At 49.6% G+C, this 25,000-nt stretch overlaps 2 protein-coding genes across 2 annotated transcripts in view; both read right to left on the bottom strand.

Annotated features, from left to right (window-relative positions):
* Positions 1 to 1,797: 1,797 nt before the first annotated feature.
* Positions 1,798 to 5,865, bottom strand: LOC129708924 (fibromodulin-like). Its single transcript, XM_055654993.1, has 2 exons — positions 4,814 to 5,865; positions 1,798 to 3,155 (listed from the first exon to the last, which is right to left on the bottom strand). The coding sequence occupies exons 1-2, from the start codon at positions 5,727 to 5,729 to the stop codon at positions 3,004 to 3,006; spliced, it is 1,068 nt and encodes a 355-aa protein (XP_055510968.1). The 5' UTR covers positions 5,730 to 5,865; the 3' UTR covers positions 1,798 to 3,003.
* Positions 5,866 to 13,580: 7,715 nt separating this feature from the next.
* LOC129708923 (decorin-like) overlaps positions 13,581 to 25,000 on the bottom strand; it is an 11,552-nt gene continuing 132 nt past the window's right edge. Inside the window, exons 1-7 of the mRNA XM_055654992.1 lie at positions 24,581 to 25,000; positions 23,040 to 23,152; positions 21,792 to 22,005; positions 20,070 to 20,183; positions 18,216 to 18,309; positions 16,963 to 17,101; positions 13,581 to 14,771 (exon numbers count right to left, since the gene is read on the bottom strand). The exon at positions 24,581 to 25,000 is cut by the window's right edge and continues 132 nt beyond it. Of these exons, the coding sequence (XP_055510967.1) occupies positions 14,577 to 14,771; positions 16,963 to 17,101; positions 18,216 to 18,309; positions 20,070 to 20,183; positions 21,792 to 22,005; positions 23,040 to 23,152; positions 24,581 to 25,000 (1,289 nt within the window). The 3' untranslated portion in view covers positions 13,581 to 14,576. The remainder of the gene's footprint in view (positions 14,772 to 16,962; positions 17,102 to 18,215; positions 18,310 to 20,069; positions 20,184 to 21,791; positions 22,006 to 23,039; positions 23,153 to 24,580) is intronic.

Genomic DNA, 25,000 nt, shown 5'->3' with positions numbered 1-25,000 from the left:
GACGGAGAGAGGGGATGCAAGGGTTACTTTAGACCTTAGAGGTACAGCGTAGAAACAGGCCCTTCAGCCCGTCGAGTCTGCGCCAACCAGCGGTCCACATGCTCTAATACTATCCTACACACACACACTAGGGAGAATTTATCATTTTTATCTGAGCCAATTAACCTACAAGCCTGCACCTTCTTTGGAGGAAACCGGATAATCCCAGGCGGTCACAGGGAGAACGTGCAAACTCCGTACAGACAGCACCCGCCGTCAGGATCGAACCCTGGTCTCTGGCGCTGTGAGGCAGCAACTCTAACGCTGAGCCACCGTGACTGGAAGTTACTCGATGTTAGGGAAATCAATATTCACAGCGAAGGTGGACACAAAATGCTGGAGTAACTCAGCGGGACAGGCAGCGTCTCTGGAGAGAAGGAATGGGCGACGTTTCGGTTTGAGATCGATCTTCAGACCTTCGGAGGTGAGTGAGACATAGAGATATAACATATGATGAGCGTTTGTCGGCACTGGGCCAGTACTCACTGGAGTTTAGAAGGATGAGGGGGGACCTCATTGAAATGTACAGAATAGTGAAAGGCCTGGATAGAGTGGATGTGGAGAGGATGTTTCCACTGGTGGGAGAGTCTAGGACCAGAGGGCACGGCCTCAGAATTAAAGGACGTTCTTTTAGGAAGGAGATGAGGAGGAATTTCTTTAGTCAGCGGGTGGTGAATCTGTGGAATTCTTTGCCACAGACGGCTGTGGAGGCCACAAGTCAATGTATATTTTTTAAGGCAGAGATAGATAGATTCTTGATTAGTGCGGGTGTCAGGGGTTACGGGGAGAAGGCAGGAGAATGGGGTTAGGAGGGAGAGATGGATCAGCTGTGATTGAATGGCGGAGTAGACTTGATGGGCCGAATGGCCTTATCCTGCTCCGATAATTGACAAACGAAATGTAGGAGGGAACTGCAGATGCTGGTTTACATCGAAGATAGACTGGGTAACTCAGTGGTAAAAGCAGCGTCTTTGGGAGAGGAGTGGGTGACGTTCTGGGTCGAGACCCTTTCTTCTTCCGACTGAGAGTCAGGGGAGAGGGAGACAGGGAGATGCGGAAAGGTAAGGTGTGAAAGCACAGATCCAAGGGGACAGTGCTCAAGGAGATGTACGTTGATGATTCAGATTGCATGCCTCTTGGTCAGCTCCCCCCCCCAGCTAACAATGAACCACCCTAAGATAGATTCAAAAAGCTGGAGAACTCTCCCTCCTAACTCCATTCTCTGCCTCACTTCACTTGCACCAATGGGGATCTAAAGAAGGGTCCCGACCAGAAACGTCACCTATCCATGTTCTCCACAGATGCTGCCTGACCCGCTGAGTTACTCCAGCACTCTGTGAAACGTCACCTATCCATGTTCTCCATAGATGCTGCCTGACCCGCTGAGTTACTCCAGCACTCTGTGAAACGTCACCTATCCATGTTCTCCACAGATGCTGCCTGACCCGCTGAGTTATGCTGTGAAACGTCACCTATCCATGTTCTCCACAGATGCTGCCTGACCCGCTGAGTTACTCCAGCACTCTGTGAAACGTCACCTATCCATGTTCTCCACAGATGCTGCCTGACCCGCTGAGTTACTCCAGCACTCTGTGAAACGTCACCTATCCACGTTCTCCACAGATGCTGCCTGACCCACCGAGTTATGGTGCAGCAGCATCTATGGAGCGAAGGAAATAGGCAACCTTTCGGGCCGAAATCCATCTGGAAATAGGCAACGTTTTGGGCCGAAACCCTTCTGGGTTTCGGCCCGAAACGTTGCCTATTTCCTTAGCTCCATAGATGCTGCTGTACCCGCTGAGTTACTCCAGCACTCTGTGTCCTTTTTTTGGAAACCAGAATCTGCAGTTTGCTGTTTCTGCATTGATCTAAGAGCCAAGAACAGGAACGGAACGGTGGCTCAGCGTTAGAGTTGCTGCCTCACAGCATCAGAGACCCGGGTTCGATCCTGACTACGGGCGCTGTCTGTACGGAGTTCGCACGTTCTCCCCGTGACCGCGGGGGTTTTCTCCGGGTGCTCCGGTTTCCTCCCGCACTCCGGAGACTCTAAAGATTTGTAGGTAAAACATTGGCTTCGGTAACAATTGTAAATTGTCCCCAGTGTGTGTAGGACTGTCGGGGTGACCAAACGCTCATTGGCCGGCATGGACTCGGTGGGCTGAAGGGCCTGATTTTCCATGCTGCATCTCTAAGTCTAAGACTAAGTCTGAATGACAATAAAAGGCTATCTATCTATCTATCTATCTAAACTAAAAACAGTGTGGGCGGCAGTCGCAGTGTGCAGCGTTCACCAGCAGAGGGAGAGAGATATCTAGTGGTGAGACCAAGGTCTGGGATCTCCTCTACTCCTAGAGGACTCTGCATAATCTCAATCCCTTACAAATAGACCCCAGGAATGGACGCGTTAACCTATGATGAGCCTCTGTCGCCACTGGGCCTGTACTCGCTGGAGTTTAGAAGGATGAGCGGGGACCTCATTGAAACGTACAGAATAGTGAAAGGCTCGGATAGAGTGGATGTGGAGAGGATGTTTCCACTAGTGGGAGAGTCTAGGACCAGAGGTCACAGCCTCAGAATTAAAGGGCGCTCCTTTAGGAAGGAGATGAGGAGGAATTTCTTTAGTCAGAGGGCGGTGAATCTGTGGAATTCTTTGCCACAGACGGCTGTGGGGGCCACAAGTCAGTGGATATTTTTAAGGCAGAGATAGATAGATTCTTGATTAGTACGAGTGTGGGGTTATGGGGAGAAGGCAGGAGAATGGGGTTAGGAGGGAGAGATAGATCAGCCACGATTGAATGGTGGAGTAGACTTGGTGGGCAGAATGGCCTAATTGTGCTGCTATCACGTATGATCTGGTAAACAGTATCTTTTATTTCTTGTGTCAAACCCTGAGGTGCAGGAACAAGCACATACACGCCTCTCTACACCTGAGCTCTAGAGGGAAGACTACAGTGGGGGGGGGGGTTAAATGTTTATCACCCTGGCTTGTCGGAGGCAGCGGTCAAGTTCCTCCGGTAAGCTGCCGTGCCCGAGCCCGTTCCCATCCAGGCGCAGCACTCGTATCTTGGAGAAGGTCACGGGTCCCGAACCCGCACAGAAACTCCCCACCTTAATCTCTGCAAATGACACAAAGCAACAAGTTAGAGACGCACGCAGACACACAGAGAATGCTGGCCTTGTAGGGTCATGTAGGGCCTTGTGGGGCCATGTGGGGCCATGTGGGGCCATGTGGGGCCATGTAGGGCCATGTGGGGCCTTGTAGGGCCATGTGGGGCCATGTGGGGCCTTGTGGGGCCTTGTGGGGCCTTGTAGGGCCATGTGGGGCCTTGTAGGGCCATGTGGGGCCTTGTGGGGGCTTGTAGAGCCATGTGGGGCCTTGTAGGGCCATGTGGGGCCTTGTAGGGCCATATGGGGCCTTGTAGGGCCATGTGGGGCCTTGTAGGGCCATGTGGGGCCATGTGGGGCCTTGTAGGGCCATGTGGGGCCTTGTAGGGCCATGTGGGGCCTTGTGGGGGCTTGTAGAGCCACGTGGGGCCTTGTAGAGCCATATGTGGGGCCTTGTAGGGCCATGTGGGGCCTTGTAGAGCCATGTGGGGCCTTGTAGAGCCATGTGGGGCCTTGTAGGGTCATGTGGGGCCATGTAGGGCCATGTGGGGCTATGTGGGGCCATGTAGGGCCATGTAGGGCCATGTGGGGCCATGTGGGGCCTTGTAGGACCATGTGGGGGCTTGTAGGGCCTTGTGGGGCCTTGTAGGGCCGTGTAGAAACATAGAAAATAGGTGCAGGAGTAGGCCATTCGGCCCTTCGAGCCTGCACCATTCGCCATTCCAATATGACCATGGCTGATCATCCAACTCAGTATCCCATCCCTGCCTTCTCTCCATACCCCCTGATCCCTTTAGCCACAAGGGCCACATCTAACTCTATCTTAAATATAGCCAATGAACTGTGGCCTCAACTACCTTCTGTGGCAGAGAATTCCACAGATTCACCACTCTCTGTGTGAAAAAGAAATTCTCATCTTGGTCCTAAAAGACTTCCCCCTTATCCTTAAACTGTGACCCCTTGTTCTGGACTTCCCCAACATCGGGAACAATTTTCCTGTATCTAGCCTGTCCAACCCCTCTACAAGAAACTTACAAATGGCCTGCATGTACGGAGTTTGTACGTTCTCCCTGTGACCTGCGTGGGTTTTCTCTGGGATCTCTGGTTTCCTCCCATGCTTCAAAGGCATTTAGGTTAAGTGGCTTCTGTAAAGATTGTAAATTGCCCCTTAGTGTGTGTGTAGGATAGTGCTAGTGTACGGGGCATCGCTGGTCGGCACGGACTCGGTGGGCTGAAGGGCCTGTTTCTGCGCTGTATCTCAAAATGAAACTAAATCCATAGACAATAGACAATAGGGGCAGGAGTAGGCCATTTGGCCCTTCGAGCCTGCACCGCCATTCAATATGATCATGGCTGATCATCCAACTCAGTATCCCGTACCTGCCTTCTCTCCATACCCCCTGATCCCCTTAGCCACAAGGGCCACATGTTGCGTTGTGCCTTCTCCCCATATCCCCTGACTCTCTTTAAGACATGCAGGTTTGTAGGTTTATTGGCTTCGGTAAAATTGTAAATTGTCCCTAGTGTGTGTGTGTGGGATAGTGCTAGTGTACGGGGTGATCGCTGGTCGGCACGGACTCGATGGGCTGAAGGGCCTGTTTCTGCGCTGTAAGTCTAAAGTCTCAAGGCTCAACAGCAGCAGAAGTTGAGAGAATGAGATGTGACGGACCTTTGATGCGGTTGGCATGCAGGTAGAGATTCTCCAGGTTCTCATTGACTGGGGGTATGTTGTGGAGCTTGTTGTGGGAGAGGTCCAACTCGATTAGACTGGAGATGTTGAAGGTGCCTGTGGGGATGCCCTTGTCCGTCAGCTGGTTATTGGAGATCCTGGCGTATTGGAGGTTGAGGAGCTTGCGGAAGTACTGGCTGGGAATGGAGCGGATGTGGTTGTAGTCCAGGTACAGCTGTTGTGTTGTGCCCGGAATCACCTTGGGGACCTTCATCAGATGGTTGTGGCTGAGGTCCAGGAAGGACAGAGACGCCAGGGGTTTGAGGGAGCCCCCAACATCTTCCAGTCGGTTGTCGTTAAGGAGTAGCGTGGTCAACTTGCGGAGACCTTGGAGATCGTTGGGCTGGACCTTGGAGATCCTGTTGCCTGAGACCCTCAGCTCCTGCAGCGAGTGGGGCAGTGGGTGGGGGATGCTGGTCAGCTTGTTGTGGTCCAGGTACAGCCGCTGGAGGTTGTCCAACTTGGAGAAGACCCGCTTGCCCAGCCCGCGGGTGGAGATGTTGTTACGATGCAGGACGAGCCACAGGAGGCCGGTTGCGTTGTCGAACGTTCCATCCGGGACGGCCTGGATCAGGTTGTCCTGCAGGTAGACGTACTTCATGCGCGCTGGCACGTGGGGGACGTGTCTCAGGCCGCGTGTGTCGCAGTACATGGCGGTGGGCAGCGCGGGCGGGCAGGTACACTCAGCAGGACAGTCGGCGCTCGAGGGGGCGGTCTCTTCCCGCTCCACGTAGGGCTGCCAGCGCGGCCGGGAGTAGCCCAGCACACGGGCCAGCCAGTTGAAGTACCCGTACGTGTACTGGCCGGAGGCTCCGGACAAGAGCGCGGTCAGCAGCAGCAGAGGCGGCAGATTCATCGCGGCTAACGGAAGCGAGCGAGGACGATCCCACAGCGGCGTTAAAAACGCCAACGGAACACGGGCGGCAACGGGACTTCACGTCTCTCTGAGTGGGGGACTGAAACAGAAGCATCGCAGTTAGAACAGCGGTGAATATTCGCACAGTCTCAGCAGTGGAGGTGAATGGGCAGGAAGATAGACTCAAGATGCTGGAGTAACTCAGCTGGACAGGCAGCATCTGTGGAGAGAAGGATGGGGAGAGAAGGGTCTCGACCCAAAACGTCACCCATTCCTTCTCTCCAGAGATGCTGCCTGTCCCGCTGAGTTACTCCAGCACTCTGTGTCTATCTTCAGTGTAAAACAGCATCTGCAGTTCCTTCCTGCACATGGAAATGGCCCCGTCGGCCCACCAAGTCCATGCCAACCATTCATCACACGTTCGTACTAGCTCTGTTGTTCCATTTTCTCATCCAATGAGTCCGATCACTGAAGATGGGTGTGAAACGTCACCTATCCATGTTCTCCACAGATGCTGCCTGACCCACTGAGTTATGGTGCAGCAGCATCTATGGAGCTAAGGAAATAGGCAACGTTTCGGGCCGAAATGCTTCTGGAAATAGGCAACGTTTCGGGCCGAAACCCTTCCGGGTTTCGGCCCAAAACGTTGCCTATTTCCTTAGCTCCATAGATGCTGCTGCACCTGCTGAGTTACTCCAGCACTCTGTGAAACGTCATCTATCCATGTTCTCCACAGATGCTGCCTGACCCGCTGAACTACTCCAGCACTCTGTGAAACGTCACCTATCCATGTTCTCCACAGATGCTGCCTGACCCGCTGAGTTACTCCAGCACTCTGTGAAACGTCACCTATCCATGTTCTCCACAGATGCTGCCTGACCCGCTGAGTTACTCCAGCACGCTGTGAATACACAGGTAGTGGCTACACTGCGTAGTATACACCGGGTAAAGTGAGACTGCTGCCAGTGAATGTTTATGCTTCCATGCTGGTTAAAGGGGTCATATTGTGTCTGTGTGTTCCACTGATAAGCTTAACATGAATAGCCCTGTATAGTTATGCTGGCGAAACTCAGCGGGTGAGGCAGCATCTAAGGACGTTTCGGGTCGAGACCCTTTAGGGTGAGGCAGCATCTATGGAGCGAAGGAATAGGCGACGTTTCGGAAGGGTCTCGACCCGAGACGTCACCTATTCCTTCGCTCCATAGATGCTGCCTCACCCGCTGAGTTTCTCCAGCATAAGTATACTGGACTATTCATCTTAAGCTTATCGGTGGAACACACAGACACAATATGACCCCTTTAGAAACATAGACATAGAAACATAGAAAATAGGTGCAGGAGTAGGCCATTCGGCCCTTCGAGCCTGCACCGCCATATATTACGGGAATATTATTAAATAATATCAAATATTATTGGAATGTGAATATTTATTTATGTAGTACTGTTGGTGTTAATGCTGTATAATTTTTCAAGTGTTTGTCTAGACCTGGTCTCACACTCCCTGAGTCAAATTCCCCCACAAAGGGCCCACTATCCTCATAGAAACAAGGAACTGTAGAGGCTGCGTGACAGAAAAAGATAGAGTGCTGGAGTAACTCAGCGGGTCAGGCACATTCTCTGGAGAACATGGATAGGTGGAGTCTTGGGTTGGGAAGTCTGCAGAAGGGTGTTGAGATGCTGCCTGACCCGCTGAGTTGCTCCAGAGTCTGTTTTGTGTCTGTTTATGGTTTATCTGATCTATTCTTGTGTTTGTTCTGTGTCAAAGAGTCACACCGCACAGAAACAGCCAATTAAACTACAAACCCGCACATCATCTTGAGTCATAGAAACATAGAAACATAGAAAATAGGTGCAGGAGTAGGCCATTCGGCCCTTCGAGCCTGCACTGTTCGCCATTCAATATGATCATGGCTGATCATCCAACTCAGTATCTCGTTCCCTGCCTTCTCTACATACTCCTAATTTCTTTAGCCACAAGGGCCACATCTAACTCCCTCTTAAATATAGCCAATGAACTGTGGCCTCAACTACCTTCTGTGGCAGAGAATTCCACAGATTCACCACTCTCTGTGTGAAAAATGTTTTCCTCATCTCGGTCCTAAAAGATTTCCCCCTTATCCTTAAACTATGACCCCATGTTCTGGACTTCCCCAACATTGGGAACAATCTTCCTGCATCTAGCCTGTCCAACCCCTTAAGAATTTTGTAAGTTTCTATAAGATCCCCCCTCAATCTTCTAAATTCTAGCGAGTACAAACCGAGTCTATCCAGTCTTTCTTCATATGAAAGTCCTGACATCCCAGGAATCAGTCTGGTGAACCTTTTCTGTACTCCCTCTATGGCAAGAATGTCTTTCCTCAGATTAGGAGACCAAAACTGTACACAACACTCCAGGTGTCGTCTCACCAAGACCCTGTACAACTGCAGTAGAACCTCCCTGCTCCTATACTCAAATCCTTTTGCTATGAATGCTAACATGCCATTCGCCTTCTTCACTGCCTGCTGCACCTGCATGCCTACTTTTAATGACTGGTGTACCATGACACCCAGGTCTCGTTGCATCTCCCCCTTTCCTAATCGGCCACCATTCAGATAATAGTCTACTTTCCTGTTTTTGCCACCAAAGTGAATAACCTCACATTTATCCACATTATACTGCATCTGCCAGGAAGGGTGCGTTTAACACAGTATCCCGTTATACCCAGCTATCCCGAACTAATCCTTCGAGTCACGCCAACATTCTCAATGGGTAAACATTCCCCTGGGCTCCCGTACGGGATCGGTGTAAAGATTGCAGAGACCACCTTGCCTACCTGACGTGTAGAGAACGGCGCAGGTCTCTCCGTTGTGGCTTATTCTACGGGTTTCATTAGTAGGGGAGGGCTTCAGGTTCTGGAGGGCAGCACGCATTCACACATACCATTCGCATTGCCAGCGAATGATCTGGTTCCTGGAAACTTCCCAGTGGGAATACACAAATGTTCCTTTTTATATAAACGTTCCAATGAATGAAGGTAAGTAAGTCTGTGGGAAAAGGGTTAGTTTTACTTGTCATATCTCTCGATGCCCTCTGCCAATCTCTCCCTCTCATTCTCTCTCCTCATTTGACATCAGAGGTCCAATTAAGGGCACAGTGGAAATTTACCCGCTGTTTTATACGTGTTAAAAAAGGAAAAACAACTGAAAAAAGCTGTAGAAATTGATTGAGACGAGATTGATCCCTGGGATGGCGGGACTGTCATACGAGGAAAGATTGAACAGACTAGGCTTGTATTCACTGGAGTTTAGGAGGATGAGGGGGTGGATCATAGAGAAACATATAAAATTATAAAAGGACTGGACAAGCTAGGTGCAGGAAAAATGTTCCCAATGTTGGGCGAGTCCGGAACCAGGGGCCACACACAGTCTTAGAATAAAGGGGAGGCCATTTAAGTCTGAGGTGAGAAAAAACTTTTTCACCCAGAGAGTTGTGAATTTATGGAATTCCCTGCCACAGAGGGCAATGGAAGACAAGTCACTGGATGGATTTAAGAGAGAGTTAGAAACATAGAAACATAGAAAATAGGTGCAGGAGTAGGCCATTCGGCCCTTCGAGCCTGCACCGCCATTCAATATGACCATGGCTGATCATCCAACTCAGTATCCTGTTCCTGCCTTCTCTCCATACCCCCTGATCCCTTTAGCCACAAGGGCCACATCTAACTCCCTCTTAAATATAGCCCATGAACTGTGGCCTCAACTACCTTCTGCGGCAGAGAATTCCAGAGATTCACCACTCTCTGTGTGAAAAAAGTAATCCTTCGAGTCATGCCAGATAGATAGAGCTCTCGGGGCTGGTGGAGTCAAGGGGAGAAGGCAGGCACGGGTTATTGATTGGGGACGATCAGCTATAATCACAATGAATGGCGGTGCTGGCTCGAAGGGCTGAATGGCCTCCTCCTGCACCTATTTTCTATGTTTGTATGTTTGTATGGTCCAAGTCGGTCCCAACATCACACATCTGGAACTCATTGAGCGGGGAACATATTTTCCAGATAGATTCACACAGGCAGCTCTCACTGCCCCACTCACACAAATGTTCCTGCAGCATCTGGGGAAGTGCCAAGTACATGTGGAGTATTGTGAAAGAGGGGGGAAGTTCGTGGGCCGATCCACGGCTGGCTCTGACCACCGCTGAGACTCGAGGGAGAGAGGGGAATTGTTCAGGCTTCTGACACCGACCAGCTGATAACGAGATCCCACAGCCAGGGCTCTCACCCCGAACAACCCTCCTGTTTAGTTTAGCATTTAACGTGTTTAAGAAGGAACTATGCAGATGCTGGAAAATCGAAGGGAGACAAAAAAGCTGGAGGAACTCAGCGGGTGCAGCAGCATCTATGGAGCGGAGGAAATAGCCAACGTTTCAGGCCCGAAACCCTTCTGGAAATAGGCAACGGGAAGAAAGGAGAAGGAAGATTTCTTACAAAATTCTTAAGGGGTTGGACAGGCTAGATGCAGGAAGATTGCTCCCGATGTTGGGGAAGTCCAGGACAAGGGGTCACAGTTTAAGGATAAGGGGGAAATCCTTTAAAACCGAGATGAGAAGAACTTTTTTCACACAGAGAGTGGTGAATCTGTGGAACTCTCTGCTGCAGAGGGTAGTCGAGGCCACAGTTCATTGGCTATATTTAAGAGGGAGTTAGATGTGGCCCTTGTGGCTAAGGGGATCAGGGGGTATGGAGAGAAGGCAGGTACGGGATACTGAGTTGGATGATCAGCCATGATCATATTGAATGGCGGTGCTGGCTCGAATGGTCGAATGGCCTACTCCTGCACCTAATTTCAATGTTTCTATGTAAGAGGGCTGAGGGAGAGCTGAGAGGGGGAGGAGACAGCAAGGGCTGCTGGAAATTGGAGAAGTCAATGTTTATGCCGCTAGGGTGCAGACTGCCCAATATGAGGTGCTGCTCCTCCAATTTGCTACTGGAAATGGGCAACGTTTTTCGGACTGACACCAAGGAAATAGGAAATAGGTAACGTTTCGGGCCGAAACCCTTATGGGTTTCGGCCCGAAACGTTGCCTATTTCCTCCGCTCCATAGATGCTGCTGCACCCGCTGAGTTTCTCCAGCATTTTTGTCTCCCTTCGATTTACCAGCATCTGCAGTTCCTTCTTAAACAAACTATTTTGGTGCAGTATCTCTAAACAAATCTAATCTACACTAAAGTAAAAAGAGGCATCTTGAACATGTGCCGGCCAGATTGTCTCTTGGATATGAAGGTGGATGTTCAGATTCAAGGCAGGAATGGAATCCCACTGTGCCGGGAGCTGGCAGTGAGGATATAACGCTTCAAGTCACAGCCAGCATGAAGCCACAAGATCAGTGGAGAAAATATTGGCCAGCGCCTGGCAGAAATAAACATAGAAACATAGACAATAGGTGCAGGAGTAGAGGCCATTCGGCCCCTCGAGCCTGCACCGCCATTCGATATGATCATGGCTGATCATCCAACTCAGTATCCCGTCCCTGCCTTCTCTCCATACCCCCTGATCCCTTTAGCCACAAGGGCCACATCTAACTCCCTCTTAAATATAGCCAATGAACTGTGTGGCCTCAACTACCTTCTGTGGCAGAGAATTCCACAGATTCACCACTCTCTAGATGCATTTCGTTGTCTCTGTACTGTACACTGACAATGACAATTAAATTTTTCTCATCTCGGTCCTAAAAGACTTCCCTCTTATCCTTAAACTGTGACCCCTAGTTCTGGACTTCCCCCCAACAATCTTCCTGCATCTAGGCTGTCCAACCCCTTAAGAATTTTGTAAGTTTCTATAAGATCCCCCCTCAATCTTCTGAATTCTAGCGAGTACAAGCCGAGTCTATGTTGGGGGAGTCCAGAACCAGAGGTCACACAGTTTAAGAATAAGGGGCAGGCCATTTAGAACGTAGATTTATTCATGTGTGTATATATTTACGTATATAATGGTATATGGACACACTGATCTGTTCTGTAGTCAATGCCTACTATGTTCTGTTGTGCTGAAGCAAAGCAAGAATGTCATTGTCCTATCTGGGACACATGACAATAAAGTCTCTTGAATATCGTGAATCTTGAATCTTGAGATAAGGAAAAAGCTTTTCACCCAGATTGTCATAGAAAATAGGTGCAGGAGCAGGCCATTCGGCCCTTCGAGCCAGCACCTCCATTCAATGTGATCACGGCTGATCATCCACAATCAGTACCCCGTTCCTGCCTTCTCCCCATATCCCTTGATTCCGTTAGCCCTAAGATCTAAATCCAACTCTCTCTTGAAAACATCCAGTGAATTGGCCTCCACTGCCTTCTGTGGCAGAGAATTCCACAGATTCACAACTCTCTGGGTGGAAAATGTTTTTCCTCGTCTCAGTCCTAAATGGCCGACCCAGGTTGGGGCAAGCAATAACACAACATAGGCGAGGCGTTAGATTTTATTTATGCAAGGTGCAACAAATGACTCAAACAAACGCTGTCCCTGTTACAGACTCTCTGCAGCTCTGCACATTGCAGTTGGCGCAAGGAATGACAGAGTGAATACAGAAATGAATGCACATTGAAGGTGGAGGCAGAGTGAGTTTTACTGCGAGTCCACGTGTGTGAAAGTTGCAATCACTGCCTTTTATCTTTGACATTCATTCAGCAAATATATTTTGTTTAGTTTAGAGATACAGAGCGGAAACAGGCCCTTCGGCCCATCGAGTGGATTCGAGTTGATGGATTTAAGAGACAGTTAGATAGAGCTCTAGGGGCTAGTGGAGTCAAGGGATATGGGGAGAAGGCAGGCATGGGTTATTGATAGGGGACAAGCAGCCATGATCACAATGAATGGCGGTGCTGACTCGACGGGCCGAATATCCTCCTCCTGCACCTATTTTCTATGTTTCTATGAGTCCGTGCCGACCAGCGATCCCCGCACGCAGTGGGCAGCACGGTAACGCAGCGGTAGAGTTTCTGCCTCACAGCGCCAGAGACCCAGGTTCGATCCCGACTACGGGTGCTGTCTGTACGGAGTTTGCACGTTCTCCCCGTGACCTGCGTGGGTTTTCTCCGAGTGCTCCAGTTTCCTCCCACACTTCAAAGACGTGCAGGTTTGTAGGTTAATTTGCTTTGGTGTATTGAAATAAAATTTAACATTGTCCCTAGTGTGTGTGTGTGTAGGATAGTGTTAGTGTGCGGGGATCGCTGGTGGGCGCTGACTCGGTGGGCCGAAGGGCCTGTTTCCGTGCTGTATCTCTAAACTAAACATTAAAAGAAAATCACTGCCTTTTATCTTTGCCGTACATTCAGTAAATATATTTGTTGAACCAGTAGTCTGTCTTGGAGTTTCAACCGAGTGGGTTAACATGTGATGAGCGTTTGTCAGCACTGGGCCAGCACTCGCTGGAGTTTAGACGAATGAGGGGGGACCTCATTGAAACTTTACAGAACAGTGAAAGGCCTGGATAGAGTGGATGTGGAGAGGATGTTTCCACTAGTGGGAGAGTCTAGGAGCAGAGGTCACAGCCTCAGAATGAAAGGATGTTCTTTTAGGAAGGAGATGAGGAGGAACTTCTTTAGCCAGAAGGTGGTGAATCTGTGGAGGCCACAAGTCAGTGGATATATTTAAGGCAGAGACAGATAGATTCTTGATTCAGCCAATGAACTGTGGCCTCAACTACCTGAATTCCAGAGATTCACCACTCTCTGTGTTAAAAATGTTTTCCTCATCTCGGCCCTAAAAGATTTCCCCCTTACCCTTAAACAGAGGGGTGGTGAATCTGTGGGATTCTTTGCCACAGACGGCTGTGGAGGCCACAAGTCAGTGGATTATTGAAGGCAGATATGGATAGATTCTTGATTAGTGCAGGTGTCAGGGGTTATGGGGAGAAGGCAGGAGAATGGGGTTAGGAGGGAGAGATAGATCAGCCATGATTGAATGGCGGAGTAGACTTGATTGGCCGAATGGCCTAATTCTGCTCCTATCACTTATGACCTGATGTTTAAGGAAAAACTGCAGATGCTGGAAAAAATCGAAAAGGTAGACAAAAAATGCTGGAGAAACTGAGCGGGTGAGGCAGCATTTATGGAGAGAAGGAATAGGCGACGTTTCGGGTCGAGACTCTTCTTCAGACTGATGTCGGGGTGGGGAAGGGGGGAAAAAGAAAGGAAGTGGGCGGAGAAAATAGGACTTGTGGGAGAACTGGGATGGGGAGGGGGAGGAGGGAGAAAGGAAGGGCTAAAAGTCAACATTCATACCACAGATCCTACAGCGAGCAAGGTAGTCCACTCGACGAAATAGACGTAGTACGGTCATGGGCAGAGTCACGGGGTAAGTTTCGGCCCCATTTCCGTAACCGGCTTCCGTCTCCGCACCAAAGACCCCGTAGCGGAGCAAAGATACTAGTGCGGAGACGGAAGCCAGTTACGGAAACATCCTCGTAAAAATAAAAGTTCTTTGGGAAAAATCTTTCAGAATTTTAATTTATTAACACAAACTGTTCCCCCGCAACGTTGATTACACTGCGGGTCGGGTCGGGTCGGGTCGGGTTACGGAAATGGATGAACAAAAGGCCCACGTTCCTCTCCGTTGCGTACTACACGTCAGCCCCATTGCATTCAGCAGGAGTGGTCTATCTTGCTCCGATATAGGATCTTTGATTCATACCGCTGGGGTGTAGACTACCCAAATATGAGGTGCTGTTCATCCAATTTGCGTTGGGCCTCACTCTGGCCATGGAGGAGGCCCAGGACTTATGTTGAGATGCAAGGACTCAGCTGGAGACCGGGGCTCGGGGATCTGGTCCCAGTCGCAAGGGGTCGTTCAGGCTTCAGTTGGGTCGTTCAGGCTTCAGTTGGGTCGTTCCAATTGGATGAAGATCCAGTCGAGCGCACATCGGAAGACGCCCGGCTGGATTTCCCAGTAGGGGATGGGGTTCCCGTAGAGGCTGATCCTGCTGTAGGGAGTCTTGGTCGGGTCATCGTACCGTGGGCAGAAGTCACCGCTCTTGACATGGGCCACGTGGTTGTCGTTGAGATAGAGAGCCTGCAGCGATGAAACAAGGCGGTGAAACTTGGAACGTTTATCCCGCGCGGACTAGAACATAGAAACATAGACAATAGGTGCAGGAGTAGAGGCCATTCGGCCCTTCGAGCCTGCACCATCACCGCCATTCAATATGATCATGGCTGATCATCCAACTCAGTAGTGCAGCAGTAGCTATGGAGCGAAGGAAATAGGCAACGTTTTGGGCCGAATCCCGAAGGGGTTCGGCCCGAAACGTTACCTATTTCCTATGCCCTAGCTTTCATAGAAACATAGAAAATAGGTGCAGGAGTAGGCCATTCGGCCCTTCGAGCCTGCACCACCATGATCTTGGCTGATCATCCAACTCAGTATCCCATCCCTGCCTTCTCTCCATACCCCCTGATCCCTTTAGCCACAAGGGCCACATCTAACTCCCTCCCTCTTAAATATAGCCAATGAACTGTGTGGCCTCAACTACCTTCTGTGGCAGAGAATTCCACAGATTCACCACTCTCTGTGTGTGAAAAAAAATGATTTTCTCATCTGGGTCCTAAAAGATTTCCCCCTTATCCTTAAACTGTGTGACCCCCTTGTTTCTGGACTTCCCCAACATCGGGAACAATCTTCCTGCATCTAGCCTGTCCAACCCCTTAAGAATGTTGTAAGTTTCTATAAGATCCCCCCTCAATCTTCTGAATTCTAGCGAGTACAAGCCGAGTCTATGTTGGGGGAATCCAGAACCAGAGGTCACGCAGTTTAAGAATAAGGGGCAGGCCATTTAGAACGGAGATTTATTCATGTGTGTATATATTTACGTATATAATGGCATATGGACACAACTACCTTCTGTGGCAGAGAATTACACAGATTCACCACTCTGTGTGAAAAATGTTTTTCTCATCTCGCTCCTAAAAGACTTCCCCCTCATCCTTAAACTGTGACCCCTTGAAAAGTTGTTTTAAAAGATGACCCATTTGGAAAGTTGACCCCTTGGAAAGTGATCCCTATAAATCAAAACAGAGGCGTAACACTGGGAAAATGTGTCGGAAGGGACTGCAGATGCTGGTTTACACCCAAGGTAGACTCAAAGCGCTGGAGTAACTCAGCGGGACAGGCAGCATCTCTGGAGAACATGGATAGGTGACGTTTTGGGTCAGGACCCTTCTTCAGACCCGAAAAGTTACCTATCCTTTCTCTCCAGAGATGTGTAGGAAAGTGTAAAAAACAGATGCTTCATTTTTGACCCAAGATAGTTGTAGCTAGGTGAAGCTGGTCTTCAACATAGTTGAAGGAGGTCTTCAACTTTCAAACTCTCCTAAACTCTTCTAAACTCACCATTTAGGTTGCCCAAGTGGGACAACCCCTTTACACTACCCTACACACACCAGGGACAATTTACATTTACACCAAGCCAATTAACCTACAAACCTGCACGTCTTTGTAGTGTGGGAGGAAACTGAAGAATTTTGTAAGTTTCTATAAGACCCCCCCTCAATCTTCTAAATTCTAGCGAGTACAAGCCGAGTCTATCCAGTGTTTCTTCATATGAAAGTCCTGCCATCCCAGGAATCAGTGTGGTGAACCTTCTCTGTACTCCCTCTATGGCAAGGATGTCTTTCCTCAGATTAGGAATACCGGACAGTTGGCAACACTAGAAGAATGCCATCAATCCACACATAGGATGGACCTCCAGTTTATCTTGTCCTGATTTGCAGAGGCTTAATATCAGTCTCAGTGAGACAGAAGTCCTCCAGCAGCCAGCTCCAGGCTTGAGTACCACCACCAAATGTACACCCTCACAACACAGTGTAGAGATACAGCGCGGAAACAGGCCCTTCGGCCCACCGAGTCCGTGCCGACCCCCCCCGTATACTAGCACTATCCCGCACACACTCGGGACAATTTACAATTTACCTACAACACGACACGTCTTTGGAGTTTGGGAGGAAACCGGAGCACCTGGAGAAAACCCACCCAGGTCACGGGGAGAACGTGCAAACTCCGTACAGACAGCGCCCGTTGTCGGGATCGAACCCGGGTCTCTGGCGCTGTGAGGCAGCAACTCTACCGCTGTGCCACCGTGCCGCGCTAAGGTCGAAGGGAAGGAATATGGGCTGTACGGGGCCCAATGTGTCGAGTGTAGGTGGGGCATGTTGGTGGGTGTGGACACAATGTGGTAATTCCGTGCTGTGCGACTCCAAGATCTCACCATGATGTTCTTGTGCTGGGGCAGTCCAGGTGGAACGGCAAAGAGCCTGTTGTTGTCCAGGTGAAGGTCCTGCAGGTTCGGCATGTGCCCGATGGTCAAGTTGGCAAAGTGCCGGATCTTGTTGGAGCTGAGTCTCAACCTGCCGGAGGGGGGGGGTTAACGGAGGCGGTGAGGATCGGTGAACACTTGGCATAGACCAGACCGACCGACCGGGACATCAGGAACCGCACACGCTGCAAACCCCAGCAAGACACAAGGAGCTGGAGGAACTCAGCGGGTCGGACAGCAACTCTGGAGAGAAGGAATGGGTGACGTTTCGGGTCTGAAGAAGGGTCTCGACACAAAAGGTGACCCGTTCCTTCTCTCCAGAGATGCTGCCTGACCCGCTGAGTTACTCCGGCACTTTGTGTCTATCTTCAGTGTAAACCAGGCGATGATTCAGACTGAAGTGGGACTCTTCCCCAGATCCTGAAGCAGGGTGCCGACCCGAAATGTTGCCTAGCCATTCCCTCCGCAGATGCTGCCTGACCCGCTGAGTTCCTTCAGGACTTTGTGTTTTGTTGCTCAAGAAAATCTGAACTTTCTTACCAGAGTTACTGTGCTTCAATTACAGACCTGGCTGAGCAAGCCTGGACTCTCATAGAGTCATAGAGTGATACAGCATGGACACAGGCCCTTCGGCCCAACTTGCCCATACCGGCCAGCATGTCCCAGCTACACTAGTCCCACCTGCCTGCGTTTGACCCATATCCCTCCAAACCTATCCTATCCATGTACCTATCTAAATGTTTCCTCAACATTGCGATAGTCCCAGCCTCAACTACCTCCTCTGGCAGCTCGTTCCATACACCCACCACCCTTTGTGTGAAAAAAGTTACCCCTCAGATTCCTATTAAATCTTTTCCCCTTTCACCTTAAACCTATGTCCTGTAGTTCTTGATTCCCCTACTCTGGGCCAGGGACTCTGTGTGTCTACCCGATCTATTCCTCTCATGACCTCTGCAGGAGTGCAGGAGTAGGCCATTTGGCCCTTCGAGCCAGCACCGCCATTCAATGTGATCACGGCTGATCATCCCCAATCAGTACCCCGTCCCTGCCTTCTCCCCATATCCCCTGACTCTGCTATCTTTAAGGGCCCTATCTGACTAAGAGCGAATCGCTATTTGGTAAGTTTCAACGAGGTCCCTGCCCCTCATCCTTCTCAAATCCAGTGACCACAGGCCCAGTTTAAGAGATGATTCTGGAGACTTTACCTGATCAAACTGTGGAGGTTTTTGAAATCATCCGCGTCCACTCTGAGAATTTTGTTGCGATCAAGATGTATCTCAGATATTGAACTTGGCAAGTCTAGAAAACAACGTCAAACATAACCAGAGGGATGTTAAATTTATGGGAACCATGATCAGGGAAATAAGAATCTGAAATATGGAAGAATATCATAATTGTTTCATTGATCTAGCTTGGTTTAGTTTAGAGATACAGCGCAGAAACGGGCCCTTCAGCCCATCGAGTCCGCACCGACCAGCGATCCCCGCACACTAACACTATCCTACACACACTAAGGACAATTTACAATTATACCAAGGCCAATTAACCCCTACAAACCTGCACGTCTTTTGGATGATGGATGGAAACCGGAGCACCCGGAGAAAACCCACGCAGGTCATGGGGAGAAGGTGCAAACTCCACATAGACAGCACCTGAGGTCAGGATGGAACCCGGGTCTCTGGCGCGGTGAGGCAGCAACTCTACCGCAGTTCTGTAGTATTGTTACAGTATTGCTGTAGTCCTGGGAATGATATATCAAACTCTGGATCTCAGACCGGGTCAGTTCCCTGATCTAACCATTGAGACCAGACGGCTCAGCCTCACAATAAAAGGGCGTTCCTTTAGAAAGAAAATAAGGAGGAATTTCCTTTAGCCAGAGGGTGGTGAATCTGTGGAATTCTTCACCACAGGCGGCAGTGGAGGCCAAGTCATTGGACATTTTTAATGCAGAGAATAACAGGTTCTTGATCAGTATGGGTGAGAATGGGGTTGAGAGGGAGAGATAGATCAGCCATGATTGAATGGCGGATGAGACTGGATGGGCCGAATGGTCTAATTCTGCTCCTATGTTTTATGAAGTTATGAAGTTATTGGAACTGGATCTCATAGACTGAGAACAGAGAGATTGGCATTTTAGCCTCTCCGTGACTGGAGTTTTGAACAAACAAAGAAAATTATGTCCTATTTCAGATCAGCCATGACTGAATGGCGGAGTAGATGAGAATATAGACTTCCCGGCTGTTATCAGGCAACTGAACCATCCCACCACAACCAGAGAGCGGTGCTGAACTACTATCTATCTCATTGGCGACCCTCGGACTATCCTTGATCGGACTTTATGCAGGAAGGAACTGCAGATGCTGGTCTAAATCGAAAATAGACACAAAATGCTGGAGTAACTCAGGAGAGAAGGAATGGGTGACGTTTCTTCAGACTGAAGAAGGGTCTCGATCCGAAACGTCCCCCATTCCTTCTCTCCAGAGATGCTGCCTGTCCCGCTGAGTTACTCCAGCATTGTGTGTCGACCTTGATTGGACTTTACCTTGCACTAAACGTTATTCCCTTATCCTGTATGTGTACACTGTAAATAGATCAATTGTGATCATGAATTGTGTTTCCGCTGACTGGATAGCACGCAACAAAATCCTTTCACTGTACCTCGGTACACGTGACAATAAACTAAACTGAAACCACCACTCCAGCAACAGACTGTTCCAGCTGCCTCCGTTGCCATGCTGTGAGAATGGAGAGGTTGAGAAGGAGTTTCTTCCCAGAGGCCATTCGCACTGTAAACTCCTATCTCTCCAGGGACGAACTCTACTGAACCACTCTACTGCTTTTTTAAAAACTGCTGTTTTTTTTCATTTTTCCTTCCACCCACAATATGTAATATGTGAATATGTGATTCTGATTCTGTTTGTAGTTTGTTTGTTTGTCTTTTTGCACAAAGTCTGCGGAGCGAGGGTCGCCACTTTTCATTTCACTGCACATCTCGTGTGTGTGTACGTGACGAATATACTCGACTTGAATGGACCCGCGAGGATTTGACCTGATCTCACCTTTTGGGATCTCAGTGAGTCCGGTCTCGGTGATGCGGAGATAATGCAGAGACTTCAGCCCTTCGAAGGCCCCTTTGGCTATCCCCTTGGGCAGCAGTGGGTTCCTACTCAACTCTGTGAGAGACGGACACATTCGTTAGCCCAGAAAATCCTCTCCGTTGCAAACTTTGCTCACGGCATTCGCAAAGGTTTGAAGAATTGAATTTTGTCTTGGTTGTATTTATGTGTCGTGCTATCGAATCTGTTTGTGTAGCACGCGGAATGAAGCTTTTCACTCTACCTCGCTACATGTGCCAATTGGGTTAATCTGTGACGAGTGTTTGACGGCCCTGGGCCTGTACTAGCTGGAGTTTAGTAGAATGAGAGGGGACCTCATTGAAACTGATTTTGGATGATCAGCCATGATCATATTCAATGGCGGTGCAGGCTCGAAGGGCTGAATGGCCTACTCCTGCACCTATTTTCCATGTTTCTATGTTTCTATCTATCTAGAGCTAGATAGGGCTCTTGAAGATAGCGGAGTCAGGAGATATGGGGACATGACTTCAGAATTAAGGGACAGAAGTTTAGGGGTAATATGAGGGGGAACTTCTTTACGCAGAGAGTGGTAGCGGTGTGGAATGAGCTCCCAGTGGAAGTGGTGGAGGCAGGTTCGTTGGTATCATTTAAAAATAAATTGGATAGGCATATGGATGAGAAGGGAATGGAGGGTTATGGTATGAGTGCAGGCAGGTGGGACTAAGGGGGAAAAAAATTTGTTCGGCACGGACTTGTAGGGTCGAGATGGCCTGTTTCCGTGTTGTAATAGTTATATGGTTATATGGTTGCATCCCAGAGTACTTCATCAAGTATGCAGATGATACAACGGTGATTGGCCTCATCAGCAACAACGATGAGTCGGCCTACAGGGAGGAGGTCCAGCACCTAGCAGCATGGTGCGCTGACAACAACTTGGCCCTTAACTCCAAGAAGACCAAGGAGCTCGTTGTAGACTTCAGGAAGTCTAGGGGCGGCACGCACACCCCCATCCACATTAACGGGACGGAGGTGGAACGTGTTTTCACACAGAGAGTGGTGAATCTCTGGAACTCTCTGCCACAGAGGGTAGTTGAGGCCACAAGTTCATTGGCTATATTTAAGAGGGAGTTAGATGTGGCCCTTGTGGCTAAAGGGATCAGGGGGTATGGAGAGAAGGCAGGTACGGGATACTGAGTTGGATGATCAGCCATGATCATATTGAATGGCGAATGGTGCAGGCTCGAAGGGCCGAATGGCCTCTACTGCTGCACCTATTTTCTATGTTTCTATAAAAGCTAGGGCATAGGAAATAGGTAACGTTTCGGGCCGAACCCCTTCGGGATTCGGCCCGAAACGTTGCCTATTTCCTTTCGCTCCATAGCTACTGCTGCACTACTGAGTTGGATGATCAGCCATGATCATATTGAATGGCGAATGGTGCAGGCTCGAAGGGCCGAATGGCCTCTACTCCTGCACCTATTGTCTATGTTTATGTCTATAAGAGGTGGTCTAGGCGTCATGTACGGCACGGACGTGGTGGGGCCGAAGGGCCTGTTCCTGTGCTGTGCTGTTCTATGTTCTAAGTTAACATACAACTCTGGAGAAGGGTCTCGACCCGAAACGTCACCCGTTCCTTCCCCCCTCGAAGGGCCGAATGGCCTAACTCCTGTACCTATTGTTTATGTATGTTTCGACGTTCCTTACCAAGTGCAAACATGTTGGACATCTTGTCAAATGGCTTCTTCTTCACAAATTTGATTTTGTTGTCACAGAGGTGAAGTTCTACCAGGGTGTCGGGCATGTTGTCCGGGACGTGGCTGATCAGGTTCTTGGACAGGTACAGACGCCGGAGGGTGTGAAGAGGGGCCAGGGCTCTGGAGTGGACCTTCCGCAGCCTGTTGTTCACCAGAATCAAAATCTAAATCCAATTGGAAACACGACAGAATCAAATGAGAATTCAGAACCAGATCTGGACTTTGTGGCTTTGTGCAGGAAGGAACTGCAGATGCAGGTTTAAACCGAAGATACACACACACAAAAATGCTGGAGTAACTCAGCGGGACAGGCAGCGTCTATGGAGAGAAGGAATAGGTGACGTTTCGTCCCGGTGTGGAAACAGGCCCTTCGGCCCGACTTGCCCATACCGGCCAATATGTCCCAGCTACGCTAGTCCCAGCTGCCCGCGTTTGGTCCACATCCCTCCAAAAATCCCTCTCATCCAAGAGCCATCTTGAAGAGGTGATGCTGTCAAATAACTAGACAGAAGAAGGGCCTCGACCCGAAACGTCACCTATTCCTTCGCTCCAGAGATGCCGCCTGTCCCGCTGAGTTACTCCAGCTTTTTGTGTCTCTCTTCAATTTTTAAGAAAGAACTGCAGATGCTGGAAAAATCGATGGTGGACAAAAATGCTGGAGAAACTCAGCGGGTGAGGCAGCATCTATGGAGCGAAGGAAATAGGCGACGTTTCGGGTCGAGACCCAGAAGGGTCTCGACCCGAAACGTCACCTATTCCTTCGCTCCATAGATGCTGCCTCACCCTTAAGGGTCTCGACCCGAAACGTCCTCACCTGCTGAGTTTCTCCAGCATTTTTGTCTACTTAGGAAAGAACTGCAGATGCTTTGGTTTAAATCGAAGATAGACACAGAATGCTGGAGTAACTCAGCGGGACAGGCAGCGTCTCTGGAGAGAAGGAATGGGTGACGTTTCGGGTCGAGACCCTTCTTCAGATTCTGAAGAGATGCTGCCTATCCCGCTGAGATGATCAGCCACGCTCACAATAAATGGCGGTGACGGCTCGAAGGGCTGAATGGCCTCCTCCTGCACCTATTTTCTATTTTTTCTCTGTGTCTATGAGTTACTCCAGCTTTTCGCCTATACATTAATCTGTTCATGTTAATTTCATCAGCGCCTTGATCCGACCTCGGTCAATATCTCGTGAGAAGTTACTAACCCGGAGATTCTGCAGGTTTCTGAAGTCTCTCTCCGTCAGTTCCCTTATCTTGTTATTCTGGAGATCCAGGACGGCCGTATCGGATGGAATGTACGGGGGAACCTTGATGAGTCCTAAAGCCAGTCACAGTGTGAGTTCAACACCGCCATTCCTTGTTTCATCATCATAATCATACGCTATTAACCAAGTATGTTTTGCAACATACGAGGAATTTCATTTTCCACGCGGTCATAGCAATAAAAACCAACGGAATACACAAAATACATTTTAACATAAACATCCACCACAGTGACCCCTCCACATTCCTCACTGTGCAGTTGTACAGGGCCTTGGTGAGACCACACCTGGAGTATTGCGTACAGTTTTGGTCTCCTAATCTGAGGAAAGACATTCTTGCCATAGAGGATTTGAGTATAGGAGCAGGGAGGTTCTACTGCAGTTGTACAGGGTCTTGGTGAGACCACACCTGGAGTATTGCTTACAGTTTTGGTCTCCTAATCTGAGGAAAGACATTCTTGCCATAGAGGATTTGAGTATAGGAGCAGGGGGGTTCTACTGCAGTTGTACAGGGCCTTGGTGAGACCACACCTGGAGTATTGGGTACAGTTTTGGTCTCCTAATCTGAGGAAAGACATTCTTGCCATAGAGGATTTGAGTATAGGAGCAGGGAGGTTCTACTGCAGTTGTACAGGGTCTTGGTGAGACCACACCTGGAGTATTGCGTATAGTTTTGGTCTCCTAATCTGAGGAAAGACATTCTTGCCATAGAGGATTTGAGTATAGGAGCATGGAGGTTCTACTGCAGTTGTACAGGGTCTTGGTGAGACCACACCTGGAGTATTGCGTACAGTTTTGGCTTCCTAATCTGAGGAAAGACATTCTTGCCGTAGAGGGAGTACAGAGAAGGTTCACCAGACTGATTCCTGGGATGCCAGGACTTTCATATGAAGAAAGACTGGGTAGACTCGGCTTGTACTCGCTAGAATTGAGGGGGGATCTTATAGAAACGTACAAAATTCTTAAGGGGTTGGACAGGCTAGATGCAGGAAGATTGTTCCCGATGTTGGGGAAGTCCAGGACCACACAGTTTAAGGATAAGGGGGAAATCTTTTAGGTGAGGAAAAAAAATTTCACACAGAGAGTGGTGAATCTGTGGAATTCTCTGCCTCAGAGGGCGGTGGAGGCCGGTTCTCTGGATGCTTTCAAGAGAGAGACACAAAATGCTGGGGTCAGGCAGCATCTCCGGAGACTAGGATTAGGTGATGTTTCTATCTATCTACAGCTAGATAGGGCTCTTAAAGATAGCGGAGTCGGGGGATATGGGGAGAAGGTAGGAACGGGGTACTGATTGGGGATGATCAGCCGTGATCACATTGAATGGCGGTGCTGGCTCGAGGGGCCGAATGGCCTACTCCTGCACCTGTTGCCCATTGAGTATTGTCTAACGAAGGTTGTCACTGTATCTCGGTACACGGGACAATAAACTAAACTAACCTAGTCTAAACTAAACAGCGCTGAGCAGAATCGGCTGTCGTCCTTACCGAGGTTGGAGCACTGCACCACGGTGATGTGACATCGGCAGCGTGGGGGGCAGGCGTAGCGGGGAGCGGCCGTCCGATCCGGGACCGAGCCGGCTCCCGAGCCGAGACCCTCCTCGCTGGGGTCGGAGCGGCTGAAGAGCCGGCGGGGCTTGGCCATCCCGTGGCAGAGCAGGAAGACCAGCAGGCAGGGGACGAAGGCCCGAACACCAACCTTCATGATGGCTGCAAGACAAGTAGTCATGGTCAGGTCATACGCTGATGAGAAATCCTGCACTGAGATCATAGACACACAGACACATATACACACAGACACATAGACACACAGACACACAGACACACAGACACAGACACATAGACACACAGACACACAGACACACAGACACATAGACACACAGACACATAGACACACAGACACACAGA

This window comes from Leucoraja erinacea, chromosome 24 (genome assembly GCF_028641065.1).
Source record: "Leucoraja erinacea ecotype New England chromosome 24, Leri_hhj_1, whole genome shotgun sequence".
NCBI classification, from domain to species: Eukaryota; Metazoa; Chordata; class Chondrichthyes; order Rajiformes; family Rajidae; genus Leucoraja; species Leucoraja erinaceus.
This window is presented reverse-complemented; position numbering and strand designations above follow the sequence as displayed.